Genomic DNA, 17,825 nt, shown 5'->3' with positions numbered 1-17,825 from the left:
GTGTATTTTTTAGTTGCATTGGTAAGAAAGTTTTTGGCTTTTTAAAGCATCCCTAGTTTTTGATGAGTTTTTCCATTTGCAGTTTTGTATATGTGGGTCGAATTTAAAATTATCATCCACTATCTTCCCAAACCATTTAATATGAGAAGTGACTTCAATGGTTGTATTATCAAGAGAGAGGAAATTCAATTTTGTTTTTGCCATGAGAGAGCGATTTGGGAGAAAAAGTTTTTTTTTTTTTTTTTTTTTTTTTTTTTAGGGTTGATCATCAGTTGTGAGTTACAAGCTATTATTTGGGGGGGGGGGTGGTGTGCCATGTTGTTCTATGTGCAGATGAGGTTGGGACCATCTGCGTACTGTATTAGGAAGGAGTGTTGTGTGGATGTGCGAGGGATGTTGTTGAGACTGTTAAAGAGGAGGGGACCATGGATATAGCCTTGTGGTACACTGGTGGTGACTGAGAGGTATGGAGAGAAGGTGGAGTGCCATTATAATGACTGATACTTATTAAATAGGTAGCTTGACTGAGAGAGGCAGAATTAGGACATTTGAAGTAGAAGTTTGCCATGACAAACTGTGTCAAAGGCTTTAGACAAGTCTAGAAGAAAGGAGGAAACTAGTTTGCCTTTATCTCTAGCTTTATTGACAGGATCTATATATGTTAGAAGTGTAGTATTTGTACTATAGGAAGGACAGAAGCCATATTGTGTCGGGAAAGGATTTCTTCTTGCAGGAGATAGTTTAGCAATTGTTTTTGATACACTCTGGGTGGTCCAGTGGTGCAGCGGTTAGCACTGGCACCTCACAGCGAAAGGTTCTCCAGTTCAAATCTCAGCTGGGGTACCTTCTGTGCAGAGTCTGCATGTCTTCCCTGCATGGGTTTCCCCCAAATGCTCCAGTTTCCTCCCTCATTCCAAAGACATGCATCTGGAGCATTTCTTCCCGGACCTCTGCTGAAAATGGGCTCTGTCCCTGTTGGATTTTCTCAGAAAACAAATATTAAATAAATAACATTTTTCTAGTATTTTGGAGAGGGGATAAGACTGCTGTAGTTGTAAAGTTAGTAATGTCTGTTGAATATCCTGCTTTGTACAGAAGGATAATGTGAGACTTTTTTGAGAGAGAGGAAATGTGGGATTCCTGGATTGACCCTTTTATAAGGATTGAGACAGGATAGGCAGTGCTCTTGGCTACTATTTTAAGGTACTGACTTGGAAGGTCATCGGCTGAAATACAGCATGGTCTGAGTTTGTTTAGGAGTAGTTTTATATAGGATGTAGGCTCAGGTTCGAATATGAAAGCGGATGTGATGATAAATGGCTGTTGGGCAGGGTTATGATTAGACATTGAAAATCCTTGGCTAGAGATGCTATACTAGTTATGAAATAAGAGTTAAACTGTATTGCAGTTTCAAGTGGTAAGTTATTGAGAGAGGGGTTAAAATTAAATTTTTGGCTTAGATGCAAGTTTTTTTATTAATGGCTGTCCAGAATTTCTGGTTGTGTTTACAATTATTCTGAAAGTTATTATAGTATAGTACTGAAATGAGAAATGTGTTCATTTTTTTTGCAAGGCACTTTTGGAATTATGCAGATTTTCCAAGAAAAGTAATAACTGTTTATAAACACAGTGAATAGTCACTGATAATTGGTATAACTGGGAATATTTTAGATTTTTTTCTTAAGGAATTATACTTGGGAGCTTTGTGAATAATGGTGGCCATTTTGGCTAAATCTTATTCACTGTAAAATTTAAGATAATGCATTCCAGAAGTAAAAGGGATCCCTACCTACTCAGAAGTCATACAACCTACTGTGAAATGCTATACTTATTTGAGAGTTCCACCTGCATGAGTAGGCTTTCCAGGTATCATCCCTCCCAATTAGGAGGTGGCACCCCTTAGTGAGTGCAACTCTTAGTGACTGGTTGATGAGCTGATAAGATCAGTGAACCATCAGTGAATTTCTTTAAGTGAAAGATGATGTACCAGTGTAGGCGATTATGGAGAATACTGGACCTACATGCAGGTTCAGGATAGCAACATAGCAAATAATATAGTTAAGTGAGCATATAGAGTTTTCTGTTGCTTGATAACTGCAGATTTTTTCCTGTATGTTACAGACAGATATCTTAGATTAGATAGCTTGATAGACTGATAAAGAGATAGATAGATAGATAGATAGATAGATAGATAGATAGATAGATAGATAGATAGATAGATAGATAGACAGGTAGTTAAACATACATAAAGACTGAGATGTACATTGACAGTCAGATTAGTTTATTCAGATACATAGATAGGTAGACAGATTGATAGATGGAATGGTAATTATGTTTGTAAGGTGGGGGCAGCTTCTCATTAACAGTATACATCTATTTTTTTCTTAACTACAACATGAGAGAATTGGGGGTGCTTGCTCCCACACAGATGGAAGTAACTTAAAAAAAAAACAGCTGATGAGTGCCACATCTCCTAACAAATCCAATGCATAATGACGGTTAACAAGTAACTTCCCACTTGTACATTCTCCCAAGGCAGTGAAAATATGTTATTGCCACAACCAGCATAGAATTTTGGCAGATATGGAGATGCATGAATGAGGTTTAGTGTTCCCTTCTGTTGCCCCAGTTTGTTTTTACTAGAGTGCCATTGATTTCTAATATTAGTTTTAGCCTACTAAGTAATTTGCTTCTGGTACTAGAATATTTGTTTAGTCCTGAGTTGTTCTTGAATGTATATGATTTTACTATTCTGCCTTCCATCAGTGTAAGTTGCTATGTCATAGTAATTGCACTCATCACAATATATGCAATTTTAAGATATGAAATTGTTAGTTCTGCCTGACATAGTTTCCTAGTTACTAAAAGCTTTTGACCAACTTCAGGAATGTTCTATTATCTACAACACCTCATGTTTTTCATGGATTCCACCAGGCTTATGACTATATATTTGCAAATAAATGATGCCAGTAATTTAGGACAATTAGATTCAACTATAACAGTCACATTTTGCTTAATTTTTTCATGTGAAAATGCAAGAGTTAATCTGTGGACAAACTGAGAGACATCATTTACTAATTATGACCATGAAAGTTAGGGCAGACAGATTAATAGTAGCCCAGGAATTTCTGTTTAAGATGAATGTTAGAATTTCTCATTGAGTAACTATTCAATGGAATTGTAATTTCATATGTTAAATTTAGTTGCCATTTAGTAGGCATAAGGCTAATACCTCTTTTGTGCAGATCTTCAAAGTAGGCAGTCATGAATTCCTTTTCAAAGCACTTTCGATCCTGCTCATCTTCCCAGAATTCATTTGACACGGTATCCAGCATTCCATCTGTAGTATTGTCTTTTATGGTAATGAATCTGGACAGAAAGCAATTACAGCAACAGTGCTGTAAGTAAACAATGGAAACTGGTGATGAACATATTGTACTCTAGAGACTGTTGATTAATTATCTTCATATGCTTTAATAACATGTTCCATGTGATGCAGTCATACACAGGATACACCATTATGTCACTTGCATTACTTTTCATTAAAAAAATTATTCTTGCAAAAATTAAGCAGAAAAGTATTGTAGCACTGATTCAATACCACAGCCTTTAAAATAAATTTCAACATAATGTTAGTTCTTTATTATACTTATCTGGTTATGTATGTTTGTGTGTGTGTGGGGGTGGTGTTTGAGATCTTATATGGCTCTATATGTATTCTTGTGTACCTGTAGGACAGAGAGACGGGAAGAAATGGAGAGTGCATACTTTTATGTAAGCAGTAGCACAGTAGCCCAAGAAAATGGCAGAAAGATATTCATGCATTTACATAAAACATCTCTTCCCTCAATCATAAAAGTCAGGATATATGAAATTCTCAAGTTTTTTTTTGTTTGTATATATATATATATATATATATATATATATATATATATATATATAAAACCCAAGAATTATACTCACCGTAATCCATGTCTTTGTGTAGCACTCTCTCAGTATTTATAAATAACCTGACAGAAGGAGAACACTGATTTGTCTAGTCTGAGTTTAACAGTTAGCTGTGCCTGTACCCCTTTCCTTCCCCCCTCTAACCATTCTCCTCAAATCCCATACCTTTTTTATTTAAAACTATAGTGTCTCGAATTTCATTCCTGTGATATAAGACATATTCTGTGGACTGAAACCTACTCATGTCTAACATAAGACTGCCACTTCCACTTTACAAGTTGTGTCACAGTCTATCCTTTCCGTCCGTGACAGTGCTCTATGCCTCAGCTGTAAAATATTCTTTGCACACTAATTATCTAACTCAGCTACCTTTTTGCTTCAGAGAGTGTCCAGTTCATCATTTTCTCTATTGTTTTCTTTCTTATACTGTATATCAGACCTCCGGGATGAGGATGTGTGTCAGATATGCAAATAAAGTTAATAAAATATATATTTTCTAAACAGCTAAGTAAGAGACACACACAGTGAAGCAGCTTGCCATCAAGAGCTTACTGAAGACTGACTTAGCCCCCAGGGTACATGACAAACTCAGTTATGCTGCTACTTTAATTATGGTGCCCCGGTCTTGTGCACTGTATGCAGCAACTCCCTTCTATTAAAGAAGATTAGCATACTCTTCATGCAAATACTAATTTCATAGACTAAGTTTATACTTATATACAGCAGCTAACAAATGCATAAACACTACCATCTAATAATGTTAGTTCTGTGAACATATATAGTAATTTCACACAAATGAAACACATATTAGTTATGCACAATCCTGGTTTCTGAGTGATTTTCTGGTGAGACCACCATGTCTAATAAATTCACAGTCACTAGCTATTTTACTGCAGTCACTGCCATGACCATTACCACTAAGATCACCATTACAGAGTGAAGCTTAAGTTAGTTCATCTAAACTCAGTAGATCAAAAAAGGATTCAGAACTTGTCAAAGACTTGAACAAGTCTCTTCATAGGTCCTGATTTGTTTCCAGTATCTCCTGGGTTTACCTCCTAGAATAAATTTACATTGGTTTTGCTCTCAGTGTGTTGAAGTTGTAGGCTAACCAGACACTCAGAATGGAAAGAAACAATTTATCGTCAAAGCTCAAAATAGATGTAGATTGTTAAGAAGGATTAAAGCTAACAGTGACTCCTCTTATCAGCTAGAGAAGGCCTGATGGTTAAAGTTTTTTTTTTTTTACAATTTCTTTTTCTTATAATTATACCTTCATCTTGTAAAGTGATCTTTCTTTTTCTAAAATGCATAGTTTTACTTTAGTTATTTCAGTCAACTCATATTTATTAAGTTTGATAAACTGGTATTTTTGTTTACTATATGCTGAACAACTGTCCAATTACTTCCTGATTCCATCCCATCCAGCCCTGCCTTCTGATGATGTATTAGAGGGAAGAAACAGTTTGTAGTGGGCTGGCATACGTTCGGTAGTCTGAAGCAGACTTTTTTGTAAAGTAACCAGAATGCAACATAGTTAGTCATACAATAAATCAATAAATAAACACATCTATATTCAAGTGAAAGGTAACAAAAGTAAGAAGGAACAGGATAAGATTCTTAGTAGGGTGTATAATGCTTGGCATAGAGTGTAATAACACAGATGTAAACTAATAAATCATTGTCTACAAATGTATTATTAGACAGAAAATGTTGGATGTGTGAATCTCCACTAATGATAGCCCTACTGTACAGTGAGTTGGTATGCTATACCTCAAAGATACTGCAAATGATGTGGAAATCCTACAGAAGGGCCTCACTGAGACAGATGCCTGGTGTCAGAGCCATGGCCTCAAGCTCAATGCCAAAAAGTGCATTATCATCCCATTTGGTAAAAACTCTGTACCTATGAACTACTACATAGACAGCAGTCTACTTAACACCAAATGTGTGATAAGAGACCTTGGGACCCAGGTGGACAGTAGTCTGTCCTTTGATAGTCACATCGCCACAGTAGTTAGGAAGTCCTTCTACATGGCACACCTCATCATAAAAGGGTTCTCATCCAGGAAAAAAAGAGGTCATTGTTCCCCTCTACTCAACACTCATTACACCCATTATAGAGTACAATGCCCCTTTTAGAATGTACCTCACAAGACATCTGCAGCAGCTGGAAAGGCCACAGAAGTACCTCACAAAGAGGATTACTGGCCTCAAACAGATGCCCTACACTGACCATCTCAAAAAACTCCAGCTTTACTCTGTAGCATATCACCTACTCCAGGGTGATCTCTGCCTAACATATAAAGCTATGTCAAACCCAGAGCTGTTGGACATGCTACACCTAAAGAAATCCCAATCCCTCCGAGCTACACGCTCTAGGGACCTAAACCTTGTCACCACAATAAACAGGACATGCTGGAGGGATAGATTCCTGTCCCAGAGACTTCCCATACTCTGGAACAGGCTACCCATCTATGTCAAGCAAAGTTCTTCATTAACAAGAAAAATCTTGATGAGTGGATGGGAAATAGGAAATACACCCCGGGGATCACTTCTGTGTCTCTCCTCAACAGTGGCACAGGAAAATAACTTTCTTGGGTGGCGTAAGCCAGGGAACCTTGTTGGCTAGGCTTATGTAGGCCCTCGGGCCAATAGCCTAGTACCCACCTATGAACCTATAAGAGTTAGTGTTGAAAAGCAAACATTTGGATTAATTTGAAGATGTAGTAAAGTGATCATTCCATAGTAGATGACTGTTTACTATGGTGAGATAGGCATCTGTTTACTACAGTTTGACATTTGTGTTATTCTGTAAGACCCAAACTTAACAGTGCTTATAGGTGCTTAGCAAAAGCTTTTCAATAACATCTAAGTGCTGTTAAGATCTACAGAAGCACTTAATAAATTTATCTTTTTCCTGATTTCAGAACATAATTGCAGCACTCCATGCACTACAAACTAGTGAAGTTTATTGTACTTGGCATACAGTGTAATAACACATATGTCACATTGTAGTAAACAGCTTGCTTGTCATACTGTAATAAGCATTTGTCTACTGTGGAATGATTTCTTTTCTGCATTTTCATATTCACAGATGTGCAAATTATTCCAAATGTTTTCTTTCATGCATTAATTCCTTCAGTTTAGCATACAAATTCACTGTACAGTAGTGTTGTCATTGAGGTGATTCATACATCTGTAGTTTCCCCCCCTAAAAGTCATCAATCAGTCCATTCATAGGCAATGATTTATTAGATTTACATCTGTTTTAGTATTCTGTATGCCAAGCATTTTACACCTTACTAAGAATCTTATCCTGTTCCATCTTACATTTTTGCCTTTCGATTGAATATAGCTGTCTTTATTTATTGATTTATTGTTTGACTAAGTAACTGATTGTATTGCATTCTGATTACTTTGTAATAAAATCTGCTGCACATTACAGAAAACATGGCAACCCACTGCAAACTGTTTCTGCCTTTTAATACATCAGAAGGTGGGGCTGGATGACATGGAATCAGTAAGTAATTGGACAGTTGCTCAGCATGCGGTACACAGAAACACCAGTTTATTACACTTAATAAATATAAGTCCATTGAAGTAACTAAAGTAAAAACTACACATTTTTGAATAATAAAGTCAATTCTACAAGATGAGGGCATAATTATAACTAAAAAAAATGTAAAAAAACTTTGCAATTAATCTTTAAGGCCACTGTGAAAGGTCTATGACCATAACCCTGAAACTACCAATGTACAGAACTTAAAAATTCTGTGAAGATACACCAGCAAAACAAATCATGGCTGCTGAGCAAAGTCCAGTTACAGTAAATATGAATCAAAAACTAAGACAAAGGACCCAACCAGACACTATGTATACTAACAATACTTTAATTTTATATGCAGAACAAACATATTTTGAAGTATCATCAGATAGCATTTCTATCATGTACTTATTATAATAAGCTGTGTCAAAATAAGTATATGTTGTCCTTTATTATCTGTTTTTCTAACTACATTAATGCTAGACCTAAGTTAATTTATTGCAATCTCTTCTTCATACATTATCTGTGTTACTATTAAGCTGAAGAAATATCCTAATATCATTCTTGCACATTTGTAAAAACACTTGTTATCAGGTGATTAACAAGTGAAAAAGTGCTGGTTTGTTAAAAAAAATTGCATATTAATATCACTAGGATGAAGTAGTTTAAGAGTTAAATACCTAACAAAAAGTCTGAGTTCAATCATCTTATGTACTAAATCTGCATTACAAGCTGGAATAAACAGTAAGCCTCTCAATAATAGTTTCATTTGAGCCATTGACAAATGTAAAAAAGATAAAAGATATTATATCCGGTTCCTTGATATGCTCATTAGCATCCTAGATAATTTGCATTATTTGATTTCTCCTTTCTGAGTTTTTTTTTCTTTCTTAGCATCTTCTGCGTGACCACAAGTTCAACCACTGAAAGGAAAAAGGACTAAAGGGTTCTTGCAGAGCTGTTGATCCGTGATATCCAAATTCTGAGTATCACATTTTCACTGTTGTTACACATGGTATCACATTTGGTGCAGTACATTTTTCTTCTTTTACCCAGAAAAAAATATTGCCTTGCTTTCATATTTTTTCTTGGTAGTTATAATGCATTCTTTTATTGAGATGTTATTCAATGCCTCATAATATCTTGTTTCATGTTTATGAAACACATCAGAAGCTCTAATCTTTGTGTCTAGTACTTCTGTATTACAAAGCAGCTTTCAGAGTCGATGTCAACAACAACAAAAAATCTCATTCATTAGACACATAAATTCGGTACTCCTTTTCAAATTCAGCTGTTGCCATCTCTTTAACAATTCAGGATATTATTCCTTGTAGGTGCACATTTAAAGGGTACAGAGGCCTCTTGGTACAATATTTTTTGCAAATATTCATCAAAAATAAGTCTCTGCCATTGTAGTTTTTGTATTCACGCATCTGAACTTCATGTTCCTAATATATAAATCCATGTTCTCACTTAGTCGGGAACATCAAAAAAGGAGCTATCTTGGCTACACCCATTTAGTAGAGGATTACCGTCCATGTTAATAACACTGACAATGTTGCGTTTCTGAGAACTACTCAAAAACAAAGACGGACTGTAGTCTAATTCAGGTACTTTGCCTTCCACCAAGTCTCAGAAGCTGGAACTTAATAAAACACAATAATAAAACAGGTAATGACTGCTGAGTAAAATCCAGTTAAAGTAATTAAACATCAATAACCAAAGGAAAAAAGACCAAACCAGACACCATGTCTGCTAACAATACTTTAATTTTGTATGTAAAACAAATGTGTTTTCACATATGCTTCATCAGGGCAGTAAAAAATTACTTTTTTGGCTCCTTAAGACATCAGACCATGAATATTATTGCTGAGTCTCATCTGATGGTGACACATTGGCACAGCGGATTGTGTTGTTACCTTACAGTAAGATGTTCCTGGTTTGATTCTCAGATGGGGTGCCTTCTGTGTGGAATCTGTATGTCTTGTCTCTGTTCTTATGGATTTTCTCTGGGTACTCCAGTTTCCTCCCACATTTCAAAGACATGCAGTAAGTGGATTGAACACTCTAAATTGGCCATAGTTGTGAGTGAGCATGCAGCCAGGTAGTGGAGAAGAACTACCGAGGCAGGGCTAACCACCTGGCAGTGTAAACCTTGGCTATAGATGATTATCATTGTTGAAGTGACACCCTGACTCCATGAGCAAAAATGGGAAAAAAGGGTTGTGGGTGGATGGATCTGAGGATGACTTTTACTTATTCCAGGGACACGAGGGATATATGCAATATTTTTAAGAGGAATTGTCAAATACTAGTTTAATATTTTAAGATCTATAACATAGTTGGGAAGACATCTGCCTTTTCTTATAAAAGTAAAAAAATCTAAAGAGGCAATTATGTTATGCGAGATCACAACGCAACAATATTTCCTGTAGATTAGGTAATTGTATGTGTAGACGTTGCAATGCATGTAAATGTATAAGTGAGATACAGTTCTTTATACGTCTTTTGTGAAATAAGAAATATTTTCTTGATCATTATGCTGATTGTAAAACTTGAAATGTGATGTATAGCCATCTGAAAATCCTGTACTTTTTATGTAGACAAGATGAAGTGTCAGTTGAGAGAATATATTTCTGAACACATTAATGATATTAGAAGAAATAATAACAGTAATGCATTAACAAGATATGGTATGTCTACAAATCCTACTCTTATTTTAAGTTTTTGGTGTTCCAAGTTATCGAACATAACAGGAAAGGAAGTGACATTATTAATTATACAAAATGCATAGAATATAGATAGATAATGACAGAGCTAGCCACAAATGCTCATGGATTAAGTGATTTAATATCACTTAAACTATATTAAAAGGCAGACAGTTAAGACTGATTTTTGTGAGTTCTTCATGAGTTTTTGTGAGTATTTGCTCTGATTATTATAAACAGTTTTAACTTTAAGAATTTATTAAAGTGTGAGTGTCATGTGATCTATTGAAATGTTTTAAAATTATTTGTGTTTCTGATGATTTCTTTTTTTCTGAGTTGATGAAGCAGATATAAAATATGTTTGATTTACATATAAAATCAAAGTGTTGTTAGTATTCATGGTGTCCACTTTGGTCTTTTTTGTTTTAATTCTGTGAAGATCTCCTCTGAGCCATCTGCCTTTTTAAGAGGGGATATTGAACAAGATCAGCTATGGTTTCTGCCTAATTTCTATCAGAAGTAGTTAGCATACTCCTTATCTAGCCTAAGGAGATGCATCTCATTCAGAAATCTTTCATTGCTATCTAATAGCTAACAACTCTCTCCAATTTCTTTACTATTTTGTCCCATCTTTTTGGCCTGTTCATCATACAGATGTGGTTTTCTGGCAGATTGTTGAGATTTACAGTCACTAAATAATGACAGAGATTTTAATTTCACTTCAGTAATGCAGTCATTAAATGACAGACATTTGAATTTCTGGATTCATGTTATTCAGAAAATGCATGTTATTATTCTGCCAACTTTTTAAGAATATAAGAGCAATATTTAATATCTGTCACTTATTTTTTACTTTTATTCCTCATTATGTTTTGTGTTTGTCTCTGATTCATGTGCTAAGAGGTTGGGAGCTGAGTGTCATCAGTATATAGCTTCTCATTAAAGGTTCAGATCTTTTCCAGAATTGTCCATCAGTAAGTGCGGTACAATGGATCCCAAATGATAATGTCTTCTGAGTCTTTAGTTCACTGTAAAAAAAAAATCAAAAATATAAAATAAAATTAACGTGTCATTATTTGCCATACCTCTAATACCTTCTGGCCTCAGTTTTGGCTTACAGGATAAAGCAGGTATAGTTCCTCAGCTAAAGAGAATAAAAACTCTGTACCCAAAGGATGCAGTTCTATTAATTTACCAGATTTTGCTCCAGGCTTCTTTGTCCCAGTCCCCTTCAATAAACACACATCACACCAAATGACATTTGACAATCTTTATTAAACTTTCATAAACATAACTTTATTGACCAATATTTTCATTTATTAATCGCAATGTAAACATCCTTATAACAGTTAACTAGGGCAGTGTGACCTCGCTCACCCTGACCAATTACAGCCAAACATCCATATAACTGTTAACTAGGGCAGCATGACCTCACTCACCCTGACCAAATAAGCAGCATCCTTACCCCTACTCACTTATTTTACTTATCAAGCAGAGTCCCATCTCTCATTTTCATTTCCCACTTATTGAATTAAACATCCATTCAAATAAATAGCAAGTTCATGTGAACATGTGATACCTTACCCAGTTACACTCACATAAAACCCATTAAAGTCCTCCCTACACTTAGCTCATTTCCTCCCAATCATCCTACTTTCCCATTTAACCCTTTCATCCCCCACCCAACTGGCTTTTTCCCCTACCTTTTTAATCCCATTATATTTCTACCTAATCCCCACCTGAAGATATCCCTGGACAAATTGGTTTGTAACCTCATTTTATGCATCAATTCTGTTCAACAACATAGTTTTAAATAATGCTTCAGAACTACAAGATACTATCCATATATGCCCTTTTTCTATTTATATATCATCTATAGTTTCTAACAGCTAACAGATAAACCATAGTTTCTTAACTTGAGGAAGCTGTTTTACTCCGCACAAATTAAGCATCAGGGTGCATAATCTAGAAGATGTATTGGAAAGCAATGGGCAAAATCATGTGTGCTCCACATTTTCCATCATAACAAAGAATTATAAATACACTGCACATTTGCTAGACATGCATACAATCTGTCAGCGACACCATTTTTCAGAAGCTGTGTTCCGCCAGTACAAGTGTATCATATTTGTTTTTGGTTTGCTTGTGGTCTAATTGCTCATTTACATTCTGGTCTTCTCCCACCACCAATATCTGTCTTGTGAACTAAATAATATGTATGACCAGAAACCGTACTTCTTTTGAGATGGTGTCAGGGGCAATGTAAAGGCTATCAACAGAAAAGATCAAGAAGAAATACTAAATTAAGTCATGTGAAAACTACCCAAATGCTCATCTCTTCTAGTAAGAACCTTTCACATCAATAGCCTTATTTATTAAACTCACTTCTTGGGCAGATAAAAAACTGCAGAGCCACACCAAATCTCTGATGCAGGTACAGAAATAGAGATATCCTGTGTGCTGCTAATTGCAACACCCTAGTTTGTAACACAGTGCATAATGCTATCCCACTTAGCAGGTCTACTTACACCATTGATATTAAAAGACAACACACTGTAGTTTTCCTTAACATGTTCCTTAACACAACTGGTGTCATTTTCTCAGTTCCTTGCAGAACATAACAGAAGTACTCCCAGTTTCTTCCAAGAGCCACCACTACATGTAAACAATACAGTGGGCTACCAGATCACTATTTCAAATGGAATTTTTGTGTCACACATTACTTTTGCTATACCCATCTGGCTGAACTGAGTCAGCTATTCAAACAGCTTTCTGCCTATTTACTGATATAACATCATGCAAAAGAAGTGTATCCAATCATATTTGCCTCCATGGTAGGGGAAATCCATGACGTGTGATGTGAGGTGTTATAGGGCTTCCTGGCCAATGACACTAGAGTCCACTTAAACAGGGATCAACAAGGGTTGACCGTGGCTCAAAATGTGTATTAGCAGGTACTCAGAGTCCCCTCATTTTTCTGCTAAGCTTCAGAAAAGTGCATCCCTGTACTCCCATCAGCTATTTCACCAGCTAGTGCTAACACCATCCCCTACTCACACTAGTTAACAAAATTACAAAAAAAAGGGGGGGTGGAAAGCAAGGGAAGATACAAGGACAGTTGGTGGGGGTGGAACTGAAGCACAATTTTTTTATGTATTTATTTTATTTAACATTTGATTACCGGGATAATCCACCTGGACAGCTTGTGTCCATTTTCAGCAGAGGCCCAGGGAAAAAAGCTCCATACAGTAATTAAAAAAAATGTCACCAATAATAAAAAACATCAACAGTAGCTGTCAAAAGCAAACAGTTACTTAAGTTAAACAGTAATAACATTTAGAAAGCAACAACTGAAAAGTAACAGTTACAGATTTGTATAAGTTTATAATGTAAACTGTGGTTAGAAACATCATCATAAGAAAAGAAGTACATTAATTTGGAACAAAGAATTGGCACTCAAAGCAGCTTAAGGAAATAGTAGCTGAAAAAAAGGTATTTACTGGGGTTTGGAAGGGACAGTGCAATTACATAGCCAGTTTATGAGGAAGTATGACTTGAGTTGTTTCTTGAAAATTGGAGTACTGTTTCTAAAGTCTAATATCTGGGGGAAGGGTGTTCCAGACTTTAGCAACTTCACTGCAGAAGAGGGATTCCCCAAAGTTATTTTTACAAGGGACTTTTTCAAACAGGGCTTTGTTGGTGGAGTGTAGCTGTCTATTAGTACTATAGAAGCTGAGTAATTCAGCTAGGGCAGGGTTTTTTCAGGATAGTAAAGTATTTAGTGGGAGAGCTTAAGTTGATGGGAGTGTAATAAATTGGGAAATTCAGGCCATTGTAGTGTAAGAAAGGACTGACAGTGGTGGGAGCGAGATTTGGAACTGGTTGTGAACCTGTAAATTTTGTTGTAATATGTAAAAAGTTTATTTAGGTCGGCTTTGCTAAGGTTTATTAGAACTGCTGAGGCACAAAGTAGTGTAGATAGGAGATGAGTTCAAGCTATAGCTATTCTAGACATGGAAGTAAGGTACTTTTTGCTGCAATATAAGGTCTCTAGCTTTTTGTGGATTTTTGGAGATGGTAAGGGATATGTATTTGTTCAATAAGGGATATGTATTTGTTCAATCTAAGTTGTTGGTCAATTGTAAGTCCTAGTAATTTAGCTTCAGGGATTGGGGTAATGAGGGTCTTATTGGTTGACGATATAGAGAAGTTGCTAGGGTCATTTTTCTTTGTTTGGTGAAATAGCATGAGTTGGGTTTTTTTTGGGTTCAATATTAGTTGAGATTTGCTTAGCCAGTTTTCTATGTCGGTGAAGGATTCCTGGGTGTATTGTTGAAGGAGCTGCATGTTTGGTGCAGCACAGATTAGAGTTGCGTCATCAGCATATTGTACTACATCTGCTTTGGTGGTTGCTAGATGGAGTTGGTTTGTAAAAATGTTGAAAAGAAGTGGGCCGAGGATTGAAACCTGGGGTACACCTATTGTGACTGGGAGTGGGGAGGATAGGGAGTCAAGTCATTTAACGGATTAGGAGCGGTTCTCAAGGTAACCTTTGAACCATAGTAGGGTGGGGTTGTCCATGTTGAGCTCAGAGAGGCAGGTTAAGAGTTTGTTGTGGGAGACTGTGTCAAATGCTTTAGATAAATTTACGAAGATAGCGGACATAGTTGACCTTGGTTCCTATGAGTGGTGATGCTGTGTGTAGGTCAGAAGCCATGTTGGGTATTGGATAATAAATTGTTGTCGAGGAGATGGGTAAGGAGTTGGCAGTGGATACATCTTTCTAGAATCTTAGATAAGGGTGACAGGATTGCGATGGCACAGTAGTTGGAGAGGTCAGTGGAGGGGGCCACCCTTGTGAAGGGGAATGATATAAGAGGTTTTCCATAAGGATGGAGTGGTGTGTTCAGTGATGGATCTGTTTATCGGTAAGGAAACAGGGTAGGCTATTGCTCTAGAGGCAATCTGAAATTACTGTGCAGGGAGGTTATCAATGGTGAAGGTGGTGGGTTTGAGTTTGGATAAGAGTTTTTGGATGGTGGGTGTTGGTACTGGTTTGAGTGAGAATGGGGGATTAGTTATTAGACCTTTAGGAAGTTGGGGGGGGTTGGAAGAATTTGGGTTATTAATAAGTTTGAGTAGGGAGGAGCTAAAGTAGTTGTTGAAACTGTATGCTATGTCAGTGTTTGATCCATCTATTTGGGAGGGGGGGGGGGCAGAGGAATGACGGGGCTGAAGGATATTGTTTACTGCAGCCCAGAATTTTTGTGGATTGGTACAGTGGGTTTTTTGTAGTGAAGTATAGTGATTTTGTTTGTCTGCCCTAATTTGTCTTTTTGCATTGTTATGGAGCTTGAGGAAGGCTTGGCTTGTTGCGGGTGTTTTGAGTTGATGCCAGGTCCTCCAAGCTTTGTCCGTATCCTTGAGTAAGGATCTTGTGGATTTCTGTAGCCATGGGGCTGGATTGTTATGGATTCTAACTGTTTTAAGTGTAGCTATGTGGTTAAGGATATTTAGAAATTTACAGTTGATGTAGTGTACTGCTAGGTCTAGAGGAAGGGTTTTGATGAGAAACCAGTTGCATGATTGTAAGGCTTGTAAAAAGTGAGAAATGGGGAAGTTGTTCTGGGTACGGTTTTGAAATAGGGTTGCTAGGTTACTAGTTTTAATTTTATGTTTAATGATAAAGGTGGGATTGTGATCACTTAGTGAGTAGCGTAGAGTACCGCATTGAATGGCAGTATGGGGGTGATTAGTGAGGATCCAGTCTAATGCGGATTCTTTTTTTGAGGTTTTGTCAAAGCGGGTTGGTGTTTGTATGAGATGGGTAAAGTTATACAGGTTGATATTTTTAGTATGGGTGGAAGACTGGGTGGTATTCCAGTTGATGTTAACATTGCCTAGCAGGATAGTTTCATGGAGGAGGGAGTGTGAAGCCCAATGGAGTATTGACTGTAAGGTGGTTGGGTTATTTTCTGGGGGTATATAAACACCCAGTAAGTTTATAAGTTTGTGCTGATTTGGTTTTTGAGGAGCTTTGCAGGAAGTATTTCTGCATTTTTGAAGTCTGGAGTTTCTTTATGCAGGAGCTGGATTTGTAATGTAGTTTTATAGAGCAGGGCAAGACCTCATCCTCTTTTGTTTAGCCTGTCAACTCTATTAATGTTATATCCAGGTGGGGTTATGGAGTCATCTGTAATGTGTGGCTTGAGCCATGTCTCCGTGAGGATCATAGTATAGGGGTTATATAATGAGATTGTGGCATGTAGTTCTACTTTGTTCATAATGCTGCGGATGTAATATTAAGTATTAGTAGGTCAGTGGGTTGTCGGTGGAAGGGAGGTTGAGAGTTGTTAGTGATGACTGATGGTGATGATGGCCCAGGTTTGGGGTGGATGTCACCTCCTAGTAGTAGCTGAGTGGTGACATTTATTATAGTTTTGAGGTATGAAGATAATAAGTCCTGTTCTAATACCCTCAGGCTGCCATGGAGCTTTACATATATTATCAATCTCAATGAGCAAGCACTCTCTCCACATCCATCTCTGAAAACTTTCTTCAGTGTATATCAAAATGGGATATAGTGAGGTTGACTTCCATTCCCTTTTCAGCTAGAGGGTTTATAGATATGAAACTGCCCTCTTTTTGATAGGAATAACAGTCCAAAACTTTCAGATTTAAACCACATTATTGTCCACCATTTCCTTCAAAGAATTAGTGTGGTAAACTTAAACTGGCAGAAAAAAATCAATGGAAGGTGTCCAAGTATGCAAGTAGAATTTCACCATAGCTATTACACCCTCCACCCCAACCCAAGGATCATTTGCCAATTCCTCAGGCATCAGTTTAAAACACAAATAAAAAAAACAAAATCTGATCCTGAAACAGTCCCATCCATCTTAATCAACCCATATATGAGCAACCTTAAACCATTGGTGTATATACAGTTAAAACCTATTCCTATAAACAAATAAATATATGCATAAAGTAAGTCTCACAGGACTCCAAATCCAAGAGTGACCTTTAAACTGCAATAAACTGAACACAAACCCAGACATGATTCCAGTTTTTACAAAACAAAATTTAGACTGTTACACTTATCACTGTCTACCACAACATCCACTGGATAAATCAATGGCAAAAGGATGTCATGAATAAAAATATCAAAACCAGGTTTATTAATAGTAGAATGTTAACGCTTTTGTAGTGACAACCCAGTACTTCTTTAGACATAAAAAAGTCTTGTAACAGGGAATACATATATATTCCTCTCAATTAAATATTCAAATACAATTAATCTGTTGTGTGCAGATCAGTCATCTTAAAGAAACAGTCCCATAATCACTTATGCTTCAAAACTACGTCACATTAAACCAGCGTAATGTAATACAATTCAATAAACAAAGATAAAACCATATAAGAAATTGTCAGTAAAAATGTACATTATTTAAAAAGCATTCTATTTTTAAGTAGAGTTTTAAGAGGGACCCTATCATTGAGTCCTTTCCCCCATATCTGCCCTTAATCTTATAATCCACCTTTGTTTATTGAATTGTATTACATTATGCTGGTTTAATGTGACATTGTAGTTTTGAAGCATAAGTGATTATGGGACTGTATCT

General features: G+C 36.5%; 1 protein-coding gene across 2 annotated transcripts in view; it reads right to left on the bottom strand.

The window, feature by feature from the left end:
* The window catches only part of LRRC2 (leucine rich repeat containing 2), a 1,468,862-nt gene that overhangs the window by 162,114 nt on the left and 1,288,923 nt on the right, over positions 1 to 17,825 (bottom strand). For both annotated transcript variants that reach the window (XM_044064216.1, XM_044064215.1), the window contains one exon: positions 3,233 to 3,369. In XM_044064216.1, the coding sequence (XP_043920151.1) occupies positions 3,233 to 3,369 (137 nt within the window). The remainder of the gene's footprint in view (positions 1 to 3,232; positions 3,370 to 17,825) is intronic.

The sequence above is a fragment of the Protopterus annectens genome, chromosome 2.part2, assembly GCF_019279795.1.
Source record: "Protopterus annectens isolate FY-2018-M chromosome 2.part2, PAN1.0, whole genome shotgun sequence".
Classification (NCBI taxonomy): Eukaryota; Metazoa; Chordata; order Ceratodontiformes; family Protopteridae; genus Protopterus; species Protopterus annectens.
The sequence above is the reverse complement of the archived record's forward strand: the minus strand, read 5'-3'. Positions and strand labels throughout refer to the sequence as shown.